At 33.5% G+C, this 22,859-nt stretch overlaps 1 protein-coding gene across 6 annotated transcripts in view; it reads left to right on the top strand.

Moving 5' to 3' along the window:
• The window catches only part of LOC105149864 (cysteine-rich secretory protein 1), a 57,414-nt gene that overhangs the window by 18,818 nt on the left and 15,737 nt on the right, over nucleotides 1–22,859 (top strand). For all 6 annotated transcript variants that reach the window (XM_087404875.1, XM_011062612.2, XM_011062606.2 and 3 more), the window contains one exon: nucleotides 21,599–21,696. In XM_087404875.1, the coding sequence (XP_087261001.1) occupies nucleotides 21,606–21,696 (91 nt within the window). In that variant the 5' untranslated portion in view covers nucleotides 21,599–21,605. The remainder of the gene's footprint in view (nucleotides 1–21,598; nucleotides 21,697–22,859) is intronic.

The following is a 22,859-nucleotide window of genomic DNA, read 5'->3' as shown; positions in this document are numbered from 1 at the left end:
AAAGTTGATACAGGATCGATGTGACGAGAGAGCACGCGAGAGAGAGAGAGAGAGAGATAAAGCCATTTATTAATTTCTAGGAAGAATGTAAAAATGATAATGATAAAAAAAAATAAACGATAACACAAAATAATATTTACAAAATAAAAATAAATAAATACAAATATAAGAATAAAAATTAAAAAGATAATGAACAAATTATAAAGAAAAAAAATTAAAAAGTAAAATTTTAACAGAAAAAATTAGCACATGCAAAGATCAAAATAAATTGCAAGAATTAAATGCATCTCTTGTTGCCATGGATATTGGAAGAGCTCACGCTTAAATGCACTCAACAATTCCGATCCCCTGATAGTAACAGGAAGTGAGAGAGTGAGAGAGAGAACGAGCGATGAAATGCGCTTATCGGTGAGCCCCACTATCGTAATAATCGCTAGCGATACATCGTCCTCGCGGATGTAACTGCGGCAATATCTTCCGAGATTTATGATGTGCGGGTCGTTTATGATGCCTTGGGACTGATGGGAGTTAGGAGATAATTCATAGCACAGAGGAAAATGAACATTGGTGGCGCAATGAGACAATATGTGTTATCGAGCCATTTCATTCCTTGATCAATTTGATATCTTCATGACAGAAATATCAGCCGGGTAACAATTTCTTAATTGACAATTGCGTCTACAGAGAGCTTTCTAAAGATTATCTTTGGTTTAGCTTTTAGAACATTTTTCAAACACTTTAAATTATTCTACTAAACTAAATAATCGCATATAAATATTTCATGTTTATTCTAATAAATCCACATAATTAACGGATTTTAAGAGCGCATAAATAGCATTATTATATAATTTATTTATTAAAATTTGATTAAGTGGGGAAAGGGGGGGAGGAGCGGCTAGGCAGACGTATTCGCAAATATAACATTATTAAAAAAAAGTCTTATTAATGTATAATTATTCCGATTTATTTTGGAAAATACTCTTGTTTGATCTATATGTAAAAGTATAAAAAATTTATGAACGCTGCAGATAATTTTATGCAGAATATAATATTCTTTCTATCATTCCGATATTATTCGCAGTTTCCGAAGACATTTCTGCGATTTCTTGATCCAATAAGAGATATAAAAAAAAAAGAAGAAAAGAAGAGAAGAGAAAAAACGCGATGAGACTATCGCCTAAAATCACTCTCAATATATCCAGTGATTCGCCCAGCGCAACGATATAACGACGAATCAACGAGAATAGAGATAATAACAATCCGACGGGACTTCACCGATCCGCTTAATGATTGGCTGGACTTATCTGACCTGATTTCTCAAGCCGAGAGCACTCAAGCCAATTGTATTCTTCGATAGCGGGAGACGGTTCTCGAGTACTACTGCAATCGTGGCAATCAATCTGATTACTTCTTTTCCGTCGTACCGACGTAATCGCAACGAATTCTGCAATCCTAAGAAACGCTGCTGCTTATGAATTGCTCTTGCGTGAATAAACCGCTAATTGCACCCACTTCTCGCACACGTACATTATTTGCAAATTATATTTCCAGATTTCTCTTTCCTTAAGCTTCTGAAGTTTCAAAATATGTAACATAGTTATTAACTAAGTCTGTAAGATACCTTTATTTAATTTATGTTAATTAAAAGGCATTAAGTAATTTCAAGAAATTAAAATGACATAATTTGTTTAAAAAAGAATAAATGCTAATTATTTTAATAATTCAAATTTGCAGATGTATACTGAGAAAAATTTCAGGTTGAACGGACTAGAATATTCTGTGATTATATCAATCAAAATTCTGATTATTTTAATTGAAATTATAATAGATTCAATCAGAAAATTCTAATTTGTCCATTAATCAGAATTCCAATTAATGCAACTAGATTTTTTCCAGGGTAAAATAAAGATTATAATTTAGTAGGTTCAAGAGATCCCTCGTCAGCTCCGGAGGTTAAACACCGATATATATTCCTTAAATATATCAGTAACTTAATGCATAGACGCGGCGAACAGCTAATTTAATTTTAAATTTGCCTCGTAGCATGTTACTTTTCCTGTTATACATATTTACATATTAAAGTCAATTTTGTTGTTTCATATACTTATCAATGAGAATCAGCCACTCATGTATCACGTGCAATAAATATTCTACTCACTTCTATTACGTACTCAATACTCAATTTTATTTTCTTAATTATCAAATAAAGTTATCTTTTAAGAAGCACATCGCTCCATGTAGAGTACCTAATCTAATACTCAAGAAATCGATGAGAAACGATTTAGTTCTCGCGAAAACTACGTTTAACTCGTACGTGACCCGAATTATCGATATTCGACCATTCAAAATTTCAAAAATATCTTTACTATTAAAATTTTTATTTAAAACAAACTACGCGATAAATATCTAGATACCACTGTATAATTCGATTGGTCTACATCGACGACGAAAATAATTAATAAGATGATTTTCGATAATTCGCAGTCATTGAGACTATTGCCGAGACTTCCTGCGAGAAGGCAAACACGAAGAAATAAGTATCCGTATCGGAGGTTGGTGCATTGTGTTTCTGGAGTAAATTGGGGAGGAAGCTCCCGAGAGCCGCCACAATCGTGGCAATCAATCGTGTTCCCTTTTCGCCACCTCTTTGTGCAATCAGAGCGCGCTTCATGCTCGGCCGGCTTCCCCGGATACCGTTTCTTCCGTCAACGTGTCTCGCGATTTTCGCACTGCACTGCCGAAGAGCCGGAGTCGGGATTTCCTGGTCTAAGTTGGCTGGGTTGGACTATCGTCGTGGCCGACCGACGTGCCAAAACTGTAAATCGGCGGTCCTTCGATTCGACCGGAAGACCATCGCCATTGCCCGAGAGAGGCAGAATGAAGAGAGAAGCAAAGTTTCGTCCTGAAAGTAGATGGTCATCCGATGAAAACTAATCTGCTCCTGTTTTCACGAGGTGGCGAATTACGGCAGGATTTTGCTTGTCAGAGAAAAGAATCCAGATGCTTCCAGATGCTTTCTAAAGGCATTTGCATGAGTTAGTTCATCTTTGGGAGAAAAGTTCTCGAACTTTTCGAATTCACCCTCTTTATGACATCTCAGAAAATCCTCGCCGATCTCTTTGATAAAAATTCGACGTAGACTCTGCATTAGTTGGTGATATTTTTCGGCTAATTGCGTGAACAGATAGTATCTAAAGAGAATTTTTCAACTTAATTAAAAAGTGAGCCTTAACCAAAATAGGCATTTATATTTTTTTCATTCTTCTGGAATTCATTTACCTGCATTGTTATCTATTAGTTACCGGCATTATACATAAGTTTAAAAGATTCTTGTACCAAAGGATACAGCAAATGCCATATATATATCTAATTTTTCATTATTTAAATCTTTAAATAATGATCAGGTGCCTAATATTTTTGGCCTGTATATGAAAGTCCTAAAATTACAAAAATGTTACGAGAAAAAAAGTATAAGAAAGATTAATTTCAAATTTCGAAGAATTTCGAGGTAACGAATGATAAGTGCAGATATCTATTTAACACAACCTACATTCACTTCTCCATTGTGTTCAAATGCTTCTTCTTGGTTTGTGTTTACATAGTCGGATAACCGCAAACGCCGGCGTTAATTTACCAAATTCAGGGTAGACAATGGGCAGCTCGTTTAGGATCATGCGGGAAGAACAATAGCACTTAGTCGACGATGAGGTTGGAAGCAGCTTGCTGTTTAACCCCTCAGTTATATTGCTTGTACTATATACACATATATAAGCTTTGGAACATAAGTACCTATACTCTCGTAAAGTGATTATGTACATATTACTATCTGTCAAATATTATTTGTTAATTAAATATGATTGAACATGTTTTATAAATGAAGAAGCTTATAATATCGAGTAATAAAAAGAAGTCAATTGAAAATCAGCGCTGTAAACAGTGCGCTAATTAAAAAAAAGTTAATTAATCGTATTTACATTTACATTAAAAGATTTAATATTCTCAAAAGTATGTCTTGTCATTTATATTATCTGCCTTTCATTTGTATTTTTTTATTATAGATATAACTTTACTCAATTATTTTCTTTTGTTTTTAGGACCTACATAGTTTATTCTAACTAACTTGAATTACATTCAGACAGTATTTAAATAAGATAAATTAAACTTAAATATAATTTCTAAAAAAATAAAAAAAAACTTGATTTTACATTTTACTAAATCAGTATGATTTTGGAAAATATGCGTCACTTTATCACAAAAACATTTTTCTAATAAAAAGAAACAAGCCATAATCATTTCTCTAATAGAGACATTTTATTTGCGTATATTTGTAATGAGTAGCCGAATACGATAAAAGAGAGATGACGATCTTGACTTCCATCGCGTTTTTCAAACGTTTAACTTTCCCCCGATTTTCTGCGACAATAAAATTCGTGTTATCTCTCGCGTGAAAATCACGACACCCTCCTCCCAAGCTACCTTTTATTAACCGTCTAAAGACTACGGGGGAGGGTCTGATAAGGGTGTACTGATAAGTTTGTATAAATGCGACATTTTGAATATGTCGCGAGCCATGAGCTCCATTGTAATCTTGTTGTCGGTCGCCGTGCTGTATTCAGAACTCCGGACATTCCTCTTCGTCGCTTGCGCTGAAATGCACTTTTGATAACAGTTCAAAGCTCGCCCCATCTCGCCGCTCTATTCTTATGAAAGGTAGACGTCGCCGATTTAAAGAAGTCTCGATTCACTCATGCGAGCTGAATGGAAAGTCGAACGGGTGCTATCGCAACGATTGCGAAGTATTTCCAAGCATTCGATTTTTCACACGTCTTGATTCTTCCACGCGCCATTCGCATCTCGTTCACCAGTCGCGCGCGTCATAATTCGATAATTAAGAAAGTTGTTATTGTTAGAGGCAACGGAAAGGAAAAAGAATTTTTTTATTTCAACACTGAGAAAAATGTTTGGTTGAAAATGGACAAATCGGAAAATTCTGATTATCTCATCAACTAGAATTTCAGTAGATTTAATTAGACAATTTTCTATATTTGAAATTCTGATTGATATAATCAGAATCTTCTGGTTTGTCTATTTTCAACCAAACCGGATTTGTTTTTCAATAAAGATTCGCACGTCAGAGGATTGAAAAGGGGACCTCTCTTAAATTTGAATAAATTTCTTAGATTTCTTTCATTTTCTAGAGAATTTCTCTATGTAAGTAATAACAAATTCACGAAGATATTGATTTGTGGAACTGAGAATCTGTGAAATCAAGGTACCGTGGAATTAAGGATTCTTGAAACACTATATCTATCCCCAGGATGTACCCAGGATTTATGAAAGCGAGGACTATAGGAAGCAAGGATCCGTGGAATGAAGGAACTGTGAAACCAAAGATTTATAGTACCGCCTATGTACTTTACGCAGGTACATTTTTCTCATTTTGCGCGAATGTGATTTACTCGGTGGTTTGCGAGAAGTCATTAGCCACGTAACAAATAGCGAATTGCTTATACAGACTGAAATAAAGGAAGCGAGTTCTGCGTAAGAAAAATGTATATTTCGCTCCAGAAACTTTATAAACAGTGCGCGAGATTTAATTATTGCCGATCAAATTCCTGAGTGGGACAATTGATTTCGCGATTAGCGACGCGGCGCTTCTATTTACGAGCGCTGCGTGATTTCCCCTTTTAGGGGTCGTAATTAGAATTTCATGTTGTAACGACAGTTTACTCTTGCCATCGTTCCACGAAGTCGTAAAAACAGAAGTAATTACATTATAATCAAATTGTACACTAAGGAAAGAACAATTTTACTAAAGTATTTAAAAATTAAAGTAAACTTGAAAATAATTTTGTCAAATTAACAAAATAATTATGTAGGAAACTTAAGCATGATGAGCAATTGCTACTAAAAGTTTTGACATTCTAGCAATCAGCTGCATAATTATTTTGAATCCAACCAAATTATTTTCAAATCCATATCTAGCTATACTTTTAGATTTTCAATAAAATCGTTCTTTCCTTAGTTTTGATAATTTTTTAAAGACATAATATTATTTTTAAAAGAACTGCATTTCTTGAACTGCAACAAATGTGTCACATTTTTATCATTTTACTTATTTTCAATATTTTCAATAGATACAAGTAGAGATAAAATACAAGACTTATACGTGCTTTATCAGTAAAAAATAATTTATGTAAATGTACGTTCCAAGTCATATTTTTTTATCAACACTCTCCGATCTAATCTTCGCCTGCTTACAGCCAGCTTTCCCATTTTCGGCTTCTCCGTCACTTTTCAGAAACGACGGAGATGTTATTAAAATTTTCTCACTATCGATGGAATTTCAATAACGACTGTCAAAGCAGCTGCCGTCGGGTGCATTAATTCCATGACGACGGAAAAGTTGCGCGTACCGGATTGCAGTAATCCGTAAACGGTCGCGTCGCAAAAAATCACGTCGTCGTTTTGAAACGAAGCTGAAACGTGTCATAATTTCCTTCAAGACGCGGCTTTTCTAAGCACCATCGCAAATGGAAGATAGCGAACCGATGAATTACTGAAGGTAAAACCTGACGAGGCACGAAGCTTGTTATGTTCGTGCAGATAATACTAGTTAAACGTTGTAGTTCGGAATATTTCACTGTTTTGTAATAGGTGCTTGTACGTGCTCTTAAATAAATCTTCTTAAATAAATCTTCTAATAACGTGACATTTAAAAAAAAACCAGAGAGATGTTGGTGTTAGATAATGATAATCGTTACGTGAGAAGTAAATAATTTTGTTCGAGTATTGTTATTCGTGGGTAAAAGAATAATAAAAAACGCTAAAGGATGGACAAAGCTTGTCACGATGTGAATGCAAATACTAGGCCGATATTATTATAATGAGCTTTCGAACGACGTCGGACGCCTTGCTCGCGCTCGAAAACTCGCCGAGCAAATAATAATGGAAATAAAGCACGCTCCCGGCAGTAATAACTTGCAGTCTCCGAGAGATACCCGAGAACAGAGTGCGCGTTAGGCGACTAGCGTCGTCGGGAAAAATGGAAAATCCTGTTGGATTTAAAGTGAAATAATGGACGACGCTCTCATACGCTGCGAGAACGCTTCGACGCCGCTGTTACCGACTTTTCGTGCTGTTTCGAAAAAAGAGGAAGCATCGGAGATAGAAATATTCTCTTAATGCTACGACGGACTACGGCATGCGCGCGCACTGGCAAATAATTTTAATTAAAAAAGGCAAGAATTGAGTTTACAACACGCAATTGAGAAAGTAATTTCCGGATAAGCCATCGCGCTCGTCGACTTCCGCCGCGACGGCTTACGCAGCGCCAAATTGCGCGTTAATTAGAACAAATTAAAAACAGCGCCAGCGGGAAACTGATCGGAAAAAATTAAGTTGGTGAATCTTGCGTTGCGTCTTTGCGCCATCGTGTACCGTCTACTTTTTTTTTTATCGACTTCTCACAACGTCAAGTATCGATTATGAAGAGTTCTTGCCTATCTCGCGTAGAAGCGTTTTATTTAATTACAAAAGAATGCAACCTGCCGCGACGGCATGCGAGTGCAGCAAATAGTTTCACCCTTTATTCACAAAATTATGAAATACTCCGAAACTCTCCATTTGTCGCATCAAATTTTCCATAGAGAATTATTCTGCAACTTTCTGCATTATGTGCAAACTTCTAAATTCGCCTTTATGCCTCCCTTTAGTTGCAGATTTTTAGCGAAAATGATGACAAAACAAAACTTGATTGCATACCATCATTTTCGACGTGCTTGCAATTTTTGTTTTGTATCAAACAACAAAGGTTTAAATTAAATAGAAAAATAGATGTGTTAAATTTTGTTCAGATTAATTGTTATCGTTAAGTATCATGTTACACATATCTCTGTGAAAAGTGACTGGAATTGGAAATTTTTTTATGTTCTCCGTATATGTATAACAACGAATGTTATATATATATATATGAAATAATTCAGTAAAGTCAATATATTTATATATTTAGCAATTATGATTTTATAATTTAAATTAAAAATTTTTCATTTATCTTAATTATTTTTTAAAATCATGCCTATTTTTTATCGCAGAAATAATTCTTAATTCAGGTTCTAAACTGCTGTCAAACTTTTGTGTTACTTTCACAAATATAACATAGAAAAATCTATAATTTTTTTCATTTAAGAAATACTTGTACTATATCCTTAACTGTATTAGGATTGAGAACGTAGATTGTATGATGAAAATTGGTATATAAATCTTAAGCAAATAAAAAAAAACTCTCTCAAGCTACATAAAATAAAGCAGAAATAAAACTTCCCTGTAGTGTACTGCAAAATGGCTAACTCGTGTACACTGCGATAGTGCAGCGTATAATATTGTCCCTTTGTGTCCATCCAAGCAACCCTTGGGCGTTACTGCCGTTTTGCAAATAAATCAGAATCTACAGTCTAGCTACGTTTGTGACAAACAGGAACCAGCGATTTTCCCTGGTGCATCTATCACGCGTAATATTATACTTTTACTTTCAAAAATATATTATATCGATCCGTGTTACGATTCATATTCAGAATTTATCAATAAAAACGCACACTTTTCTTTCTGAAATTTTGTAACTATTAATATTAACTGTATGATCAATACGTATTGACATCGCTATAAGCGCGTTCTGAATACTAATATGGATCTAAGTATATATTATAGTAAGACACACATATTTATTTGTTAATTTCATATTAAACAAAGAAAAATAGTTATTATGGCAAGAACAAAACGTATATTGGAAATTTAAAATTTTATCGTATTTACCCTAGAATGCTTTTGTAATAAATTTGTGATAAACTTTTTATATGTGTTTAAAATGTGCATCATAGTAAAATATGTTTAATAACGTAAAATAAACGTGTTATACAGATTATTGAAAACTTAGAAGAAAGCTTTTCATAGGTATGATATTGTATAAAAGCAAATAAAAATGTGGGTGGGATAAAAACAGATTATAATTTAGCCCCGTGAAACTTTTGTGAATGATAAAGGTTTTCTGGCTGTGTAAAGATCCAAACCGACAGAAAGGTTTTCCTCGGTACAAGACCACCTATTCCAACATTTAATGGAAATGTAGCTTCATTAAAATATGTATCAGACTACAGAAACTTTCATTCGTCATATAACATTTGCGAGATAACTTTCACCCACGATGAAAAACTGAAATCTGGGAAAAAAGTTTTTGGCAAAATGAACTGTTCAAATATTTAATGTAAATGTTCGATTAAAATTCCAACTGAACCGAACAAACTTTCTTCTGTGTATGAAAAAAAACTCATTGGATAACTCGTATGTGTTAAAAAAGATTCAATTAAAAAAAATGCGCAGTTCAGTTCTAATATTCGATGTATAATCTCTATTGAACTTTTAATCCGTCGGAAATAATTTTTCCTTATAATGAAAAAATTACTAAAAAAATTATGTTTCATATTAGAAATAATTCTAACAAAAAATAATTCCAAGTTTCGATCGACGAAATATTGCGCACCAAATTCACAGCTGATTTTTAATATCAGAAAATCAACATCATACAAAATTCAGATCGCAAAAAAATATTGACTTGACCATATCAAACATTCTGCTGTTTAATCTAGAGTGTATATATGTGACCGAATTAAAATTTCAATCTACCTAAAAAACTTTTTCACGCAATGATAAAATTTCTAAGTTATTGTTTCTTGTTAGAAAAAAATCACGAATGTGAAAAGAGATATAAAACTAACGTCATCACTAACGGATGGACATAAAGAAACTTGCCGTACTGTAAAAATTTTGAAATATATTTATGCTCAGAAACAAAACGTTTTGTCGTATAGTCTTGGTTTTAAAGTAAATTTGCGATTCGCATTACATGGACCATAAATCACAATGGTGGCACGGTTGAAAGGTAGTGCTAACATTCGAAACGCGAGATGCATTCGCGGGGGTTCCTGGCGCAGTCTCTATGCTAGCCTGTTTCGACCAGAGTAATACATCGCTATTTTAATCTCTTGGGTGCAATACGGGCACGCGATATACGCGGTCCGCGCGATATTGACGAATAAATACCGGAATAAACGGTGCTAGCGCTCGATGCTCGATTAAGGGACGAAATTGGAAAATTTGGCCTGCGGCCATCTCGTGAAGAAAATCGCGGGATACTGTTTCGCCGCACGCGATTGGTTTATCAGGTTTTTTTTTTAATTTATATCACACTACCATTGCATATTTCATATCTCTTTTCACATTTATAACGTACGTCCTGGCCACGTGTTTTCTTTAAGCATCAGATATTGGCAATTATTAACCGACATGCAGTTATTATTTCAATATATCGAAATATCGAATATACATTTATATTAATTTCATGCACAATCGCTACTGTTAACGATTATTTCTTGTTACATTTTTATTTGATTTAGTCAAGTGCTATTCCGAACGATATTTGCTTAACATTAGATTCAAAGCGCGATATAAGTTTTATACAGACATTAAGACAACTATTTCAGCTATATTTTGCGCTAGAATTCTTTCTTCTTTGTTCGACTGTGACCCTATTAGAGGAAACAAAGACTTTCGATGCTTTTCCAGAAGTCGTCAAGCTAATTCGATAGCCTATCGCTACTCTTGTTGCGAGCGATCTCTATAAATCGCGGACGGACTCGAGTTTACGAAAACGATTCGAGGTGAATTTATCCCACCGTTGCTGGTGACAATATCGATTGCAAAACTTCGGAAACTACTTAAAACTTTCTCCGCTATTTTTCCTTCTCCTACTACAAACTCTTCTTCCCTCTCTCACTTGCTCGATTCGACTCATTTACAGTTACGAGGGATGTTCCTTTTTCGATGAGATACCTATCGAAGTGACTTGCATTACATGCCCGAAACTTTGTTTCCAACGTTCTTACCATGATGCTATTTTTTGGAGTATTTTGCTATTAGTCTACATACATGCTTTTTTCGACAGCTCCAAGCGAATCTCTAGGATTTAGGATTAAGGTCAACTTGTATGGAGTCTCTGTTCGAGTAAAATTATTTTAAAAAAAGCTGTATGGAAGCTTTTGCGATGGAATCGCGATACTTTGCCTGGAAATTGGAAAATTGAAAATAAGATACCGATCGATTTAATATGATATCAATTACTCGACCTTATATCCTTAGAGAAACATAATTATATTAGAAGGATATCCGATGACCAATAAAATCGACATCTTTAAATGCGACACTTTGTCGTTAAAAAATATTAAAAGTAAGATAATCTTTCTTTTCTTTTCTTTAATTTTTACATAATTAATTATTATGTCATTATGAACGTATTGATTTCTACACAAATATTAACAATTTATTAAAAATAGTGTATTTATAATCATATAACAATGATATCTTTCGCTTGTACTTTATTTAATATTAATTGCTGTTTCATCGTACCAACTCGTTTTAATAATCTTTATACAAAAAAACATTTGTTTTACGTGATATAATTAGTGAATAATTAATGATAAATTGATACTATGACATAGCAGTCAGTATCTTATCAGTATATCCAATGAGAAATGACAATGAAATCGACAATAAATTGATTCGATGTCGATTCCATTATCATTTCTCACTGAGTATTATCCTGATATATATAATGGTACGATATGATACTTATATATCATCTTGATAATGAAAAGATTCAAAAAGATTTTACTAGTTTTTTCTAGTTTTCTTCATTTTTCTCAAACATCCTAGTTTTCTTTTCTGTCGTTCTGATCTCATAGAAAAAAAGGAACCTGATCACCTTATCTAAGATCTCAGATTGCAAACTTGGGGATTCTAGGATTCCAGAACCTAGAATCTCTCCGAAGTCCAAGAAACTTTGGATCTACATGCAAAATGCAAAAATTTCAGAATTCTTGATACCCATCTTAGACATTACCGAGTATATCCAAGAGGGCAATGATCAGCATATCGGGCGGAAACTTTATTCCACGCGAGCGCCCATCGAGTTATCCAATTACTCGAACGGATTGTTGATTCCTTTCCACTCGTTCTACGATCCGTTCGCCATTAAACTCGCGGGACGAGCACGAGTTTGCTTGCAAGAACGACGAAGGGGAAGGCAAGGGAGACGATAAAGCGTTGATGCCGCGCATCTTCCGAATGTTGCCGATGGAATCGCACACGTCGCCAATCCGGGGTTGCAGGTGCAACCACACACGTACATGGGACGAAACTATTTGGCAAACACAGGTCCCAGGTTGAATGGCAAATTGTACCGGTACACGCTACAATGCGCGCACAGAATGAGCGCGCGACTGCGTTTCGGCGAGGAATGCTAGTTTCTTGTTGAGAAACGTGACTTCTCGTCCTTCGAGGAGCAAGAGAAGGGACCTGCTGATGCGTCAACAGACAGGTGTTTGATTCACACGTGACGTATCAAGAGGATCTCAAATGAGAATTTTGGCTTTATGTTCTAACGATATAAGCTTATGTTACGTGAGCTACGTCCGTCGTAAATACGATATAATTCCCGTCTTAGAAGATTCCCAGCTAGAACATCTTGACATTGCATACACGTTTCGCTTTACTTCCTTTCATCATTCTCTCTATCTTTCTCGATCAGTTTAGGGATGAACGACACCTCAGCCGATTTACCATGTTGCTATGTGGTGAATCAGGAGATTCGAGATTGTATATGAGGCTTATGGGATATTAGCACAACATTGATTCTGTGTGCACGGGTGTGACGAAACACTATTCGAGTATCGGCATCAGCTGGTGCGAATATTTCTCTCGCGTCTTTAACGCCTCCGTTCATTTGCGCCGCGCGTTACTCTAAATTAATGTGCCGAATATATTACAAACTTGCTGTTAATTTTAACGAAAAGTAGGTCAAATATCAATCTTTCATTGTCTTTATATATTTAATATCAAATATGTCAGTCATTTAAATTTTGTTCACAACGAAGTCTAACGAGTATATTAAATTAAAATATGTACTTTATTATTATTTTCTAAAGATATAATATTTCTAAAGATTAATTCATAAAAAGATGCATTTTTCACATTTTCAACCATCTATAACAGTGTAAGAATTTTTTTTTATATTTCAATATTTGACGTCATATAAAAAAAGTCACGTAAAAAAGATTATTTGCGGTGTTTTTTAACATCATACTTCCTCCGATAATACTTTTCTAAAAATCATGAAGATACTTACAACTATGTACTCTCGCAGCTATAAAGGATAAGTAAGGCGGATGGTTGCAATCACGAAGCAAATTGTCCTCCTTTCGCATGGCCACCGATCGTTCCGATTTCACCCTCCAGTGAGGTGGCGAGAATTTTTCGCTGTAGAAAGGGTTGGAAGTCTGCGAGAGCTGTCGAGCGACAGACAACGAAGGGTAGCGGCGTTAGAGAGAGCAACCATTGATGGCCGCTCCTTTTTGTCGTCGTGGAAAAACGCCACCGTTAAACTTTTTCCAATGCGCTAGGGCACAAGTAAAATATCGAGTAAATGCGCCCGCTGTAGCGAGCGTCCATTAATTCGACGGAGACGCGAGAAGATGGGTAAAGCTTAACTCCACGACTCCCTTTTACCCTACAAAGTTCACGTACATATTTATCGGCATTGGTGCGTCTTTATCCTCAGTTGAGAAATCCTTGAGTTTTTCATTTGCTTCGTGATTGCAAAGATACAAAAATAAAAGCGATGACTGTAGGTGCAACAAAAACTGCAAGTTTTTCCTCGTCCTCTCGGTGTGAATTTCATTATTTCTTAATTTCATGAAAGTGTTAATTTTTGAAAGACTTCGAAAGAGGTTTGTTGTGATTGTGTTATTCTAGAAAGTAGAAAGTAGAATTCAATGCTCAGCGCATTGAAAGTTGGAAATACCAATGCATCTAATTTTAATCTTTTGCAATCATACTTTTACTTCTCTGTTCAGGTCAAATTTTTTTTTTTACTATTCTAGGCTATCAAAAAAAAAAAATTCAAGCATATTTTTCAGTATCTCTATTACGTTACCAAATGGGTTTTTTAAGAAGATATTTTTAGGAGAAGGACCGAATTCCTTTATTTCAGAGAAATTTGGGAATGAAATTTTGTTTGTGTAAAAAAAGACCCAGATTGTAAACGAAAAGTTAGCCATCAGTACACACAAGGGGTTAGCGTAACCCCACTCGATTTTCATAGTTCACGTTTCCTTCCGATCCCTTTTCACTCATTGAAAATATCTTTTGTGCTTTTTAACATTTTAGACTTTCTAACTCAAAAATTCTTTTTTTTTCAGTCTTCAAACAATAGATTAAAAAAAAATTTGTTAAAATCGATGCACCACAATCTGAGATACAAGCAAAAGAAAACGCTGGGTTACAAATACCTGGATGTGAGTAGATACGGACTGCCAGAGTTGTGTGTACTGAGGGTTAATAACAAGTTAAAGAGTTGCTATTCACTTTTTGCTTACTCAATCGAAATTGTGCGAGCTGACTGAGACTTAAGTGGAACGATGATATGTATTCCAAATGCGCGTTATAATGCGAGTACAAAATTGTCAATCTTGAGCAACATGTGTGCCGTCATAACATGTCCGTTTGCTTGCTCTTGGATGTTGGAGGACTGGCCGTTACAATTTGGACAGTCCGTTGACACTGATATCGACAGTCAAACGAGCATTCAACCGCAATGCATGTACATAAGCCACTCCGATGTCCTCATTATATTTCCGCCCATATCTACTTTATGCAATGAGAAAACGTTGCTCCTGAGTGCAAGAGTGCATTATGTCGCATCGAGCTTGTGCAAAAATTATTGCCCAACATGAGCACTCGGCACGTATTCGCGTCGCATTAAGAAAAACGTTGAAACGTTGCACATTTACGTTGCTCGTAAAAAGGAAAAAATCATTATTCCACCACCACGGTTCGTCTAAAATTCATTTTGTTTTTACTTCCAAGATTTTGAGCATTTGCACTACAGCTTAAATAATTTTACAGAAAATCGAAACAAAATGCACTATGAAATTATAAATTTAATCGAGATACTTAGTTTTGTAACTGTTCAATTCTAGTCATTTGTCTGAATTTAGTTGTCCCATTTGTTGTCTTCAAAATAGCTGATTCATTTGGCTTGTATTGTGTCACGTAATATTATTGTAATATCAATTTGAAATGCAAATGTCAATATTTCAGGAGTTCAGAAATACTTAGTAATTTGTGACATTCACTAATATGTGACATCGTGTTCTATAACAATTGCAAATCTGGTTTATGTTTATTTGATATATTTGATAGCTTTAGGTTGCTCGCTGATCTATTTTGTTATGTCCAATTTCCATTATCATGTAGTTTATTTTATCCGTCTTTGCACGAGCCATCCAGTGGCCAACGTTTTCGCGTCCAGAATTAGCCTCCATATTGGCTCGTGGTGTCTATTGGCAATCGATCGAGTGTTCAGCCAACCACCATGAATATGCACGAGAGAGTACTTCTAGAAAACGTTTCCAGCGAGCACTCTCGTCGAATGCGCATCATCGGCTGTTTGATCATTGTGTTCCGTGACACAATGGAAATTTGCAATTTACTTCGTTGACTTCCAAGTTGGAAATCATTGAAAAATATGCGCGAATATAATACTATGTAAAATGCTAAATAGATATGTAATATCCGACTAAAGACGTAAAAAAAAAAAAAAACAGATTGTGCTCTCGAAAGAACTGAATTTTTTCTAATAAATAACTTTGTGAGATTTAACTCATTTATAGATCTAATCCATATAAATTCATTTTTTTGAAAATTTGTTAATTTGTTATAAATTAAAAGAGTTGTGGATTTATTGTAAATAATAATCTAGTAATTTATAATATTAAAAATATAATAAAAACATCATAAAAAAATAAAATTAATTTCTTTTAAAAAAATTAAATGTCACATATATTACTGTATATTATTGGACAACATTAAATGGTTCATATCATATTTTCCATGATATGAATTATATTTAATCTTTTATTATAATTCCTGTATAATGTCTTTTCATGATTTTCCAAACAGGCAACGCATTTAAAATAAACCACTTTCGTTCTAATTTTCTACAAAAAAAATAATTCAAAATAAAAAATGGTTCTGCAATTTCAATATTCATCGGAATGATATTTCAATATATGCCATACGATACTTCGTAATCGAAGGCTCTTTGTAGCTTTGCTGCTTCAAATTGCTGGCTATATTGCGCACGTGTTATTTCCATGTTTTTTTTATTAAAAAATATAATGCGCATACACGTTCACCGCAAAATAACGGTTGATTTATGCCTCCGTTCGTTAGTAGCGATGTCGCGGCGGCAATGCGGTGACGATTCATTCGGAGTTTAACGCACAAAAGCCTGGGTGTACCCATTAGCGAGATACTTCGGGATTCAGTTGAATGCGAAAGCCGCGTTTAATGGCGGGGAATGCGAAACTATCGATAAAGTTTCCCATTTCCGACCACGACGGAGAGTCAAAGAGGTCGTCCGCGGCCTTGTAATTCGACTTTTGTGCTGCTGCAACGAGGGAAGTAAACGATATAATCGTATTATATAATATTATATCAACATTTAGATAATTGTCAATTCTAACATTATAAAGTAACGATATTATAGCTATAATAAATTCAATCAATCTATCATATCTCAAAAATGTAAGTATAAAAAAGAAAAAAGAAACTCCTTATTATGTATAACTCAATTGTAGACACAATTATTTTAATAAATTTATAAAACTCTTTTTTAATTACAATTTCTTTTATATAAAAATGTTTTTATTTTAAAATTAATTTTTCTATTTTTTAATGAACTTTTCCAGTTTAAAAAATTAACAAAATTAATTTTTTCTAAAACGCGCTAAAATACATCGGTCTTCAAGTTTCCAAACATATTAATTTAATTTTTTATATTGTGCGAAAGTTTATTCTGTATTTATTTTGTCAATTAATAAATATACAAGATGTTTGGAAAATAATAATAAATCTTTCACATAAAGGCAAAATGCACTAAACTGAAAAGAAAAGTCCTCTACCATTTTACAATTTTCGCAATAGTTAACAAGATATTAATTGCTAAAAATTGTCGAAAATTGGTTTTCAATAATTTTTTAAATAATTTTTAATTTCTCAAATATATTTTACAAATACTATCGATTTTACAGAAAAATTGCAAAAGACGAAAATTGTTTAATTTCTTCTCGTAGATCTTTACGAATTTTTTCAGAATTTTTTATCAACTATTTAGTACTGCATTTTCTCATTTTTACTAACATAAGAAAATGCGGTATTAAAAAATTCTGAAAAAAATTCCAAAAAAATTCTCAGAGCTCTCTAAGAAGAAAATAAACATTTTTTTGCCTCTTGTAGTTTTTTTGTAAAGTTGATACTATTTGAATAAAAAATTATTAAAGATTAATTTTTAGCAATTTTTAGCAATTAATATCTTGTTAACTATTACGAAAATTGCAAAATGGTAGAAGACTTTTCTTCTCAGTTTTAATCCATTCTGCTCCTGTGCAAAAAATTTATCATTATTTTCCAAACACCCTGTATAAATAATTTGCTCATCACTGATTACATGTTAAATTGTGTTATATTAATACATATTAATATTTTTTATTAGCACACAAATATCGAGAATTATTACACGATAACAAAGCACTGAATGGCACTAAACCCAGAACCGCAACTTCCTGAAACGAGAAGTTAGATGAGACTAGCTACTTCGCAATTATGATTTTAATTATGGACGGGAGTTACCGAGGGACTTACCGAAGCCGTTGTTATCCGCGCGTCGCACTTTTGATTTACGAAATTAAGTGAAAATATTTATGAGCAATTTACACGCGGCCAATATTACGCACTGCATGTTTCACGTGGTAACACGCGCGTCATCGTCTCACACTATTTCGTCGACCACGGACTTTGTCGCAAATTAAATGCGGTTGCTGTCGGGCTTATCCTCGGCGGGAAATTTCCTCTGAATTATTGACGAACTGCCGCTTTTGACTCCTGATGAAAAGAGCGTTAGCCCCTTTATTCCCCATGTAACAGTAGAGTGTAATGAATCTCGCAATAACTAACTCACGTTCAACAAAAGAATCATTTCTTATAGCAGTCTCGTCGGCCTCATTAATTTTCCATTAGTACAACAAATTAGTTGAAAAAACGCCAAAAAGTAATTTTAATTTTATTTAAGAAAAACAATACTTTTAATACTTTTATATAGTCTCTCTCTTATATTACGACGCGTCCATATTCATTATTGCACGTCCATATTCATATTTTTTTTAAACTATTGTCTTTAAACTATTATAAATTTATAGATAGGTAGATGCTCATGAAATAAAAAATAATAAAAAGAAATAAAAGAGACAGACTAGATTAAGTTATAATATATTTGTGAACGATTTTAGTGAAAAATAACGGTTATGATCAAACATGGCTGACCTCACTTCGCTTCTACTACTAGCGTTGTGCTATAAAGGTGTACCGCATACTCGCATTAGAATAAACTATCCATCTACGCTATGATGCACATCAAACGTGCAATAAATGTAGAATATGTGGTACTATGGCCCTATCATATCCTTTTAACCCTCGGGGACGAGTCGCGAGCATCATACGTGTGTTTCGACAAAAGAGTGTGTTTGTGCTGTCACACACAATTTTGAAAAATGCCAAGGTACATACAAATCTTAAAAATCGAAGAAAGAAAGAGAAAGAAAGAGAAAATGTTTACAATATAATATAATGCTTAACTTACTAAATGTTAACGTTAAGTTTTATATTGATATAAAACTTAACTTACTGTATAACTTCTACATAGCATAGGGATGAAATTTGTAATAATTGGCAGCAAAACTTAGTTTAATAGTAATTTTAATTATAAGCTCGTATGTACATGTTTGCACTTTTTACAACATTTTCAGCTCATTTAACTTTTATTTCGCACTTTCGTATGCAAAAAATGCACTTGCAACTGAATCATAAAACGATAAAAAAGTTGTTTAATAAAGAATCCTTTTTCTTATATTATTTATTTAATATAGCTTCGGTGATAATACAGATAGGCAGAGTTGCCTGAGATTTTTAGCGAGACTTATTAAAATCAAAATGAAAAAATTGATATAAACGGGAGAATTTAAAAAAGGAAAAGATAAAATTTCACGAAGCGACGTTGTAAACTAAAAGACAATTGTTATAAAAATCATGAACGTTTATGACAAATTCGTTGCTTTCGAGAAATTCCTGAATTGGAGAAACTCTGCTACCACTTTCGACGTTTTGTCGTTTCTCAAACATGTATACCATAACTGGTCAACGCGGCCAACAAAATTGCAAATAGTTATTACGACTTGGATTCCACACGCCGTATGCTTAGCATGTCGAAGCAAATAGCAATAGCCCGTACGAAATTCCAAATGTTTGGTGAGCTGGCATTAGCGTTTCTCAGAGTCCCGAGAAACCACGAGTACTTTCCGAGGATTTCAGATATTAATGCACTGGATATTCATAGAAGCTCTGTCTTTATTCGGTCAAATCCAATATCCGGACTGTATGTATATTTAAAAGATATCGTCAGTCGCATTTCTATACACTCTACGTATATTCAATTTTTTTGACATAATATCGATGAAATGATATAATAAATTACAAATTAATATAATATAATTTTATCTGCCTTTAAAATCAAATAAAATTATTAAAATTTATTAAATACTATAAAGACAAATTAAAATGAAATTTATAATTACACAATACAATGATGATAATATTTAATTAAGAAAAATTTAAAAGCTTTGTTATTAATTCTTGTTCGAGTCGTCAAACGGAATGAGAGCGGATGTCTTACGTTTTCCTATGTCGATTTCAAGATTGGGTGATCAAAATCTAATCAACGCGAGAAACGTGCCGAGAGGTATCCATATGTATCATCTGTCTTAAACTATTTTGCATACGCTTCGTCTACAAGAGAGAAAAGCTAGAAGAGGGAGAATCGGAATATCTTTCGTCCGGAAGACGGAGGATATTCTAAAAGAGAAAATGAAAAGTGGCGGACGTAAGAATGTGTGCAGGGCTGAGGAAATAAAATGTGCCTTTGATGTCGTTCAGCTTGGTCGAACCTTTTTGCATTTCTTTGATATTTCAAAGTTCTATAAGTTTTCGCAGTAGATAGAACAGAAGAAGGCAAACTTCGGTTTCATCATCTAAAAAGGCTCGTTATTAAAGAGTATATAATATTATTTGACTATACGTAAGTACATATATTTCAGTAACTTTACATGTTTAAATAATACGTATATTAAAAATTTGAGCCGGTGAATATTTAATATATAAGTATAAAAAATTAAAATTAATCTTTATAGACATTTGAAAATGTTCATACAATTTCCGATAATTAAAGAATAATTTAATGAGAATTAAATTTATCAAAATTATATCACATAATTTATTATCAATTATTCATTATCAATTTAAGTAGATTAATTATAGAATGTAAGAATATGGAACTGCTATTTAATACAATATTTCCTACTGATCTTTACTAATATATACTAACAATAAGTAATAAAAAATATTTAACATACAATATATTATACAATATATTTTCAAAAATATTCCAACTATCAGCGTTTCAAATGTAAAAATGATTAAATTTTTAACTTCAAAATTCTTCGATTAAATTGAGAATTGAATTGGAAACACTATCAAGTCTTATTGAAAGTATTTCATTGTTGTCTAGTGAACTAATTAAAAAGAAAATCGAGGAATTTTGTTCGTTTGGTGAGCCATTGCACGAACGCAAATAACGTTCAGCGTAATCTGTCTTCGTACGTGCCATTTGCCTTTGACGTTTACCACCGCGAAGGGCGTCGTGCTATTGATGATAGCGGCGGCGTTGTCAGGGTTGATAGCGGGGTTGATAACGCTACGCTCGTGGACACACAGTTTCGCGGGCGAGAAATAATGAAATTTGCCGTTGACGAGGCGAATAGTGATTAATGAGCCGCACACAGGTGCAAATGTCGTGTCGCTCGACTGAGGCTGCGCACATGTACATGTACGCTGTGCTGGAAAAGTTCGACGACCGAATGACTAACAAGAACGGGGAGAAAAAGATTGATCGAAATACAATTCGGAGGAGATAAAAAACTCATGTACAAACTTCGTTTGCGGTTTCTTTGACCGATTCGAAGTCGATTTTCCTTTAGCAAAACATTGGAACTTATTCTCTGATATTTTTTTTCATTTTCAACATTATCTTTTGGGAATTAAGTATTACGTTAAAAGTTAATAACGAATAAATAATCAAGACAAACGAATAAATTTACAAAAGGCCAATTATATTATATCAATTGCTCGTAATATAATGCATGAAGAAAGATGTCTTACAGTTCTAAAGATACTTTCAGTTTATTTTTTAATATTCACTATACTCTCCAAGTTTTAGAATGTAATTTTTCATGTTTAAATAATTTTGCGCCTTGTATATTAATAGAACAGAATTTACTAGTAAGAACACTTGGAATATAAACAACTTCATTTCATGTTTCAGCTCATATATGGAGACAATGAAGTGGCTTTGGATAATTGTCTTGGTGGCTTTGGCGCTGCCAGCTGCTGTACCTCGAAAAATCCATAGAAGCAAGCCGAGTAAGTAAATTGTTTTATAGTTTTATATAAATAGTTTTCATACATAGAAAAATTAGTTTATATTTGTGTTGAAATCGATCTTTGTTAAAATTTTGGTGTTGAATTTTTAACGTATTCGAGTATTAATTTAACATAATGTAACTGTGTTATTTGAATATTTTATGTCAAACTGATATTCAATATTTTTTAGCGTTAAAATAACATAATTTATGAGCAGTGAAAAAATAATGTAAAAATAATATAGTTTTAAAACATAGAATTCTAAAATAAAAAAAAATAAAACAAACGCGTTAATTTAACTTAATTTTATTAAAATGTTTCCACAATTTGCTTCTAAACTTTGTCAGTAATATATTTTTCGTATTAACTTTTTACATCGTATTATTGTCTAACATTTTCATTTTGTATTAAATTAATACAGAAATATGAACTATTTGGAGCACATAAAATGTATTAAATTTAACATAAATGTACAACTGTGTGAGCAGTTATAAGGAAAATATTCCTCAAATAAAAATCACATTTATGTGAAGAGAATGGTTTATGTTATCTCTTTCAATGAATTACTGTTTCATTAATTCCAATTGTCGCGATTTGTTAACTATGTTTGCATTCTGAATTCTCCATGAGAAACGGATCTTTGTAAGGTAAGCTTTTGTGTACATCGAAGAACGTATCACGTAACTGTCTGGAAAAATATTCGATCATAACGTTCCGTTTTCACCTATCACGGACATTCCTATATAATAGTCCCTGAAAGGATCGGAGAGCTACTTGATGTATCGCGAGTAGGCAGAAAGTCGATTTTGATCGAGACAAGGCTACGAAGAATCACTTCATATCGTGATTGAAGAAAACTATCATTGCTTGTTTCACCGAGTAACGACGGTAAGCCGATCTCGAAAGATATCTGTGATTACTCAAAAATATTGCTCTGGACATACAATCCTGCTATCTAAAATTGTTTTACGATAAATTCTCGATACTTCTATCTGGATAATAAAAAACGAAGAAAATATTCAATTTTTATCAAACGGCGGAATATACGGAAACAATAAGACATTTAGATATCATCAAAACAACAATTCAAAAAGATATCGTATTACATGTTAGCAGGAATAGCATCGAAACCTTTTCGTTTTTCAGCTGGATAAAGCTGGAGT

This window comes from Acromyrmex echinatior, chromosome 3 (assembly GCF_024713525.1).
Source record: "Acromyrmex echinatior isolate Ae372 chromosome 3, ASM2471352v2, whole genome shotgun sequence".
NCBI lineage: Eukaryota > Metazoa > Arthropoda > Insecta > Hymenoptera > Formicidae > Acromyrmex > Acromyrmex echinatior.
The sequence above is the reverse complement of the archived record's forward strand: the minus strand, read 5'-3'. Positions and strand labels throughout refer to the sequence as shown.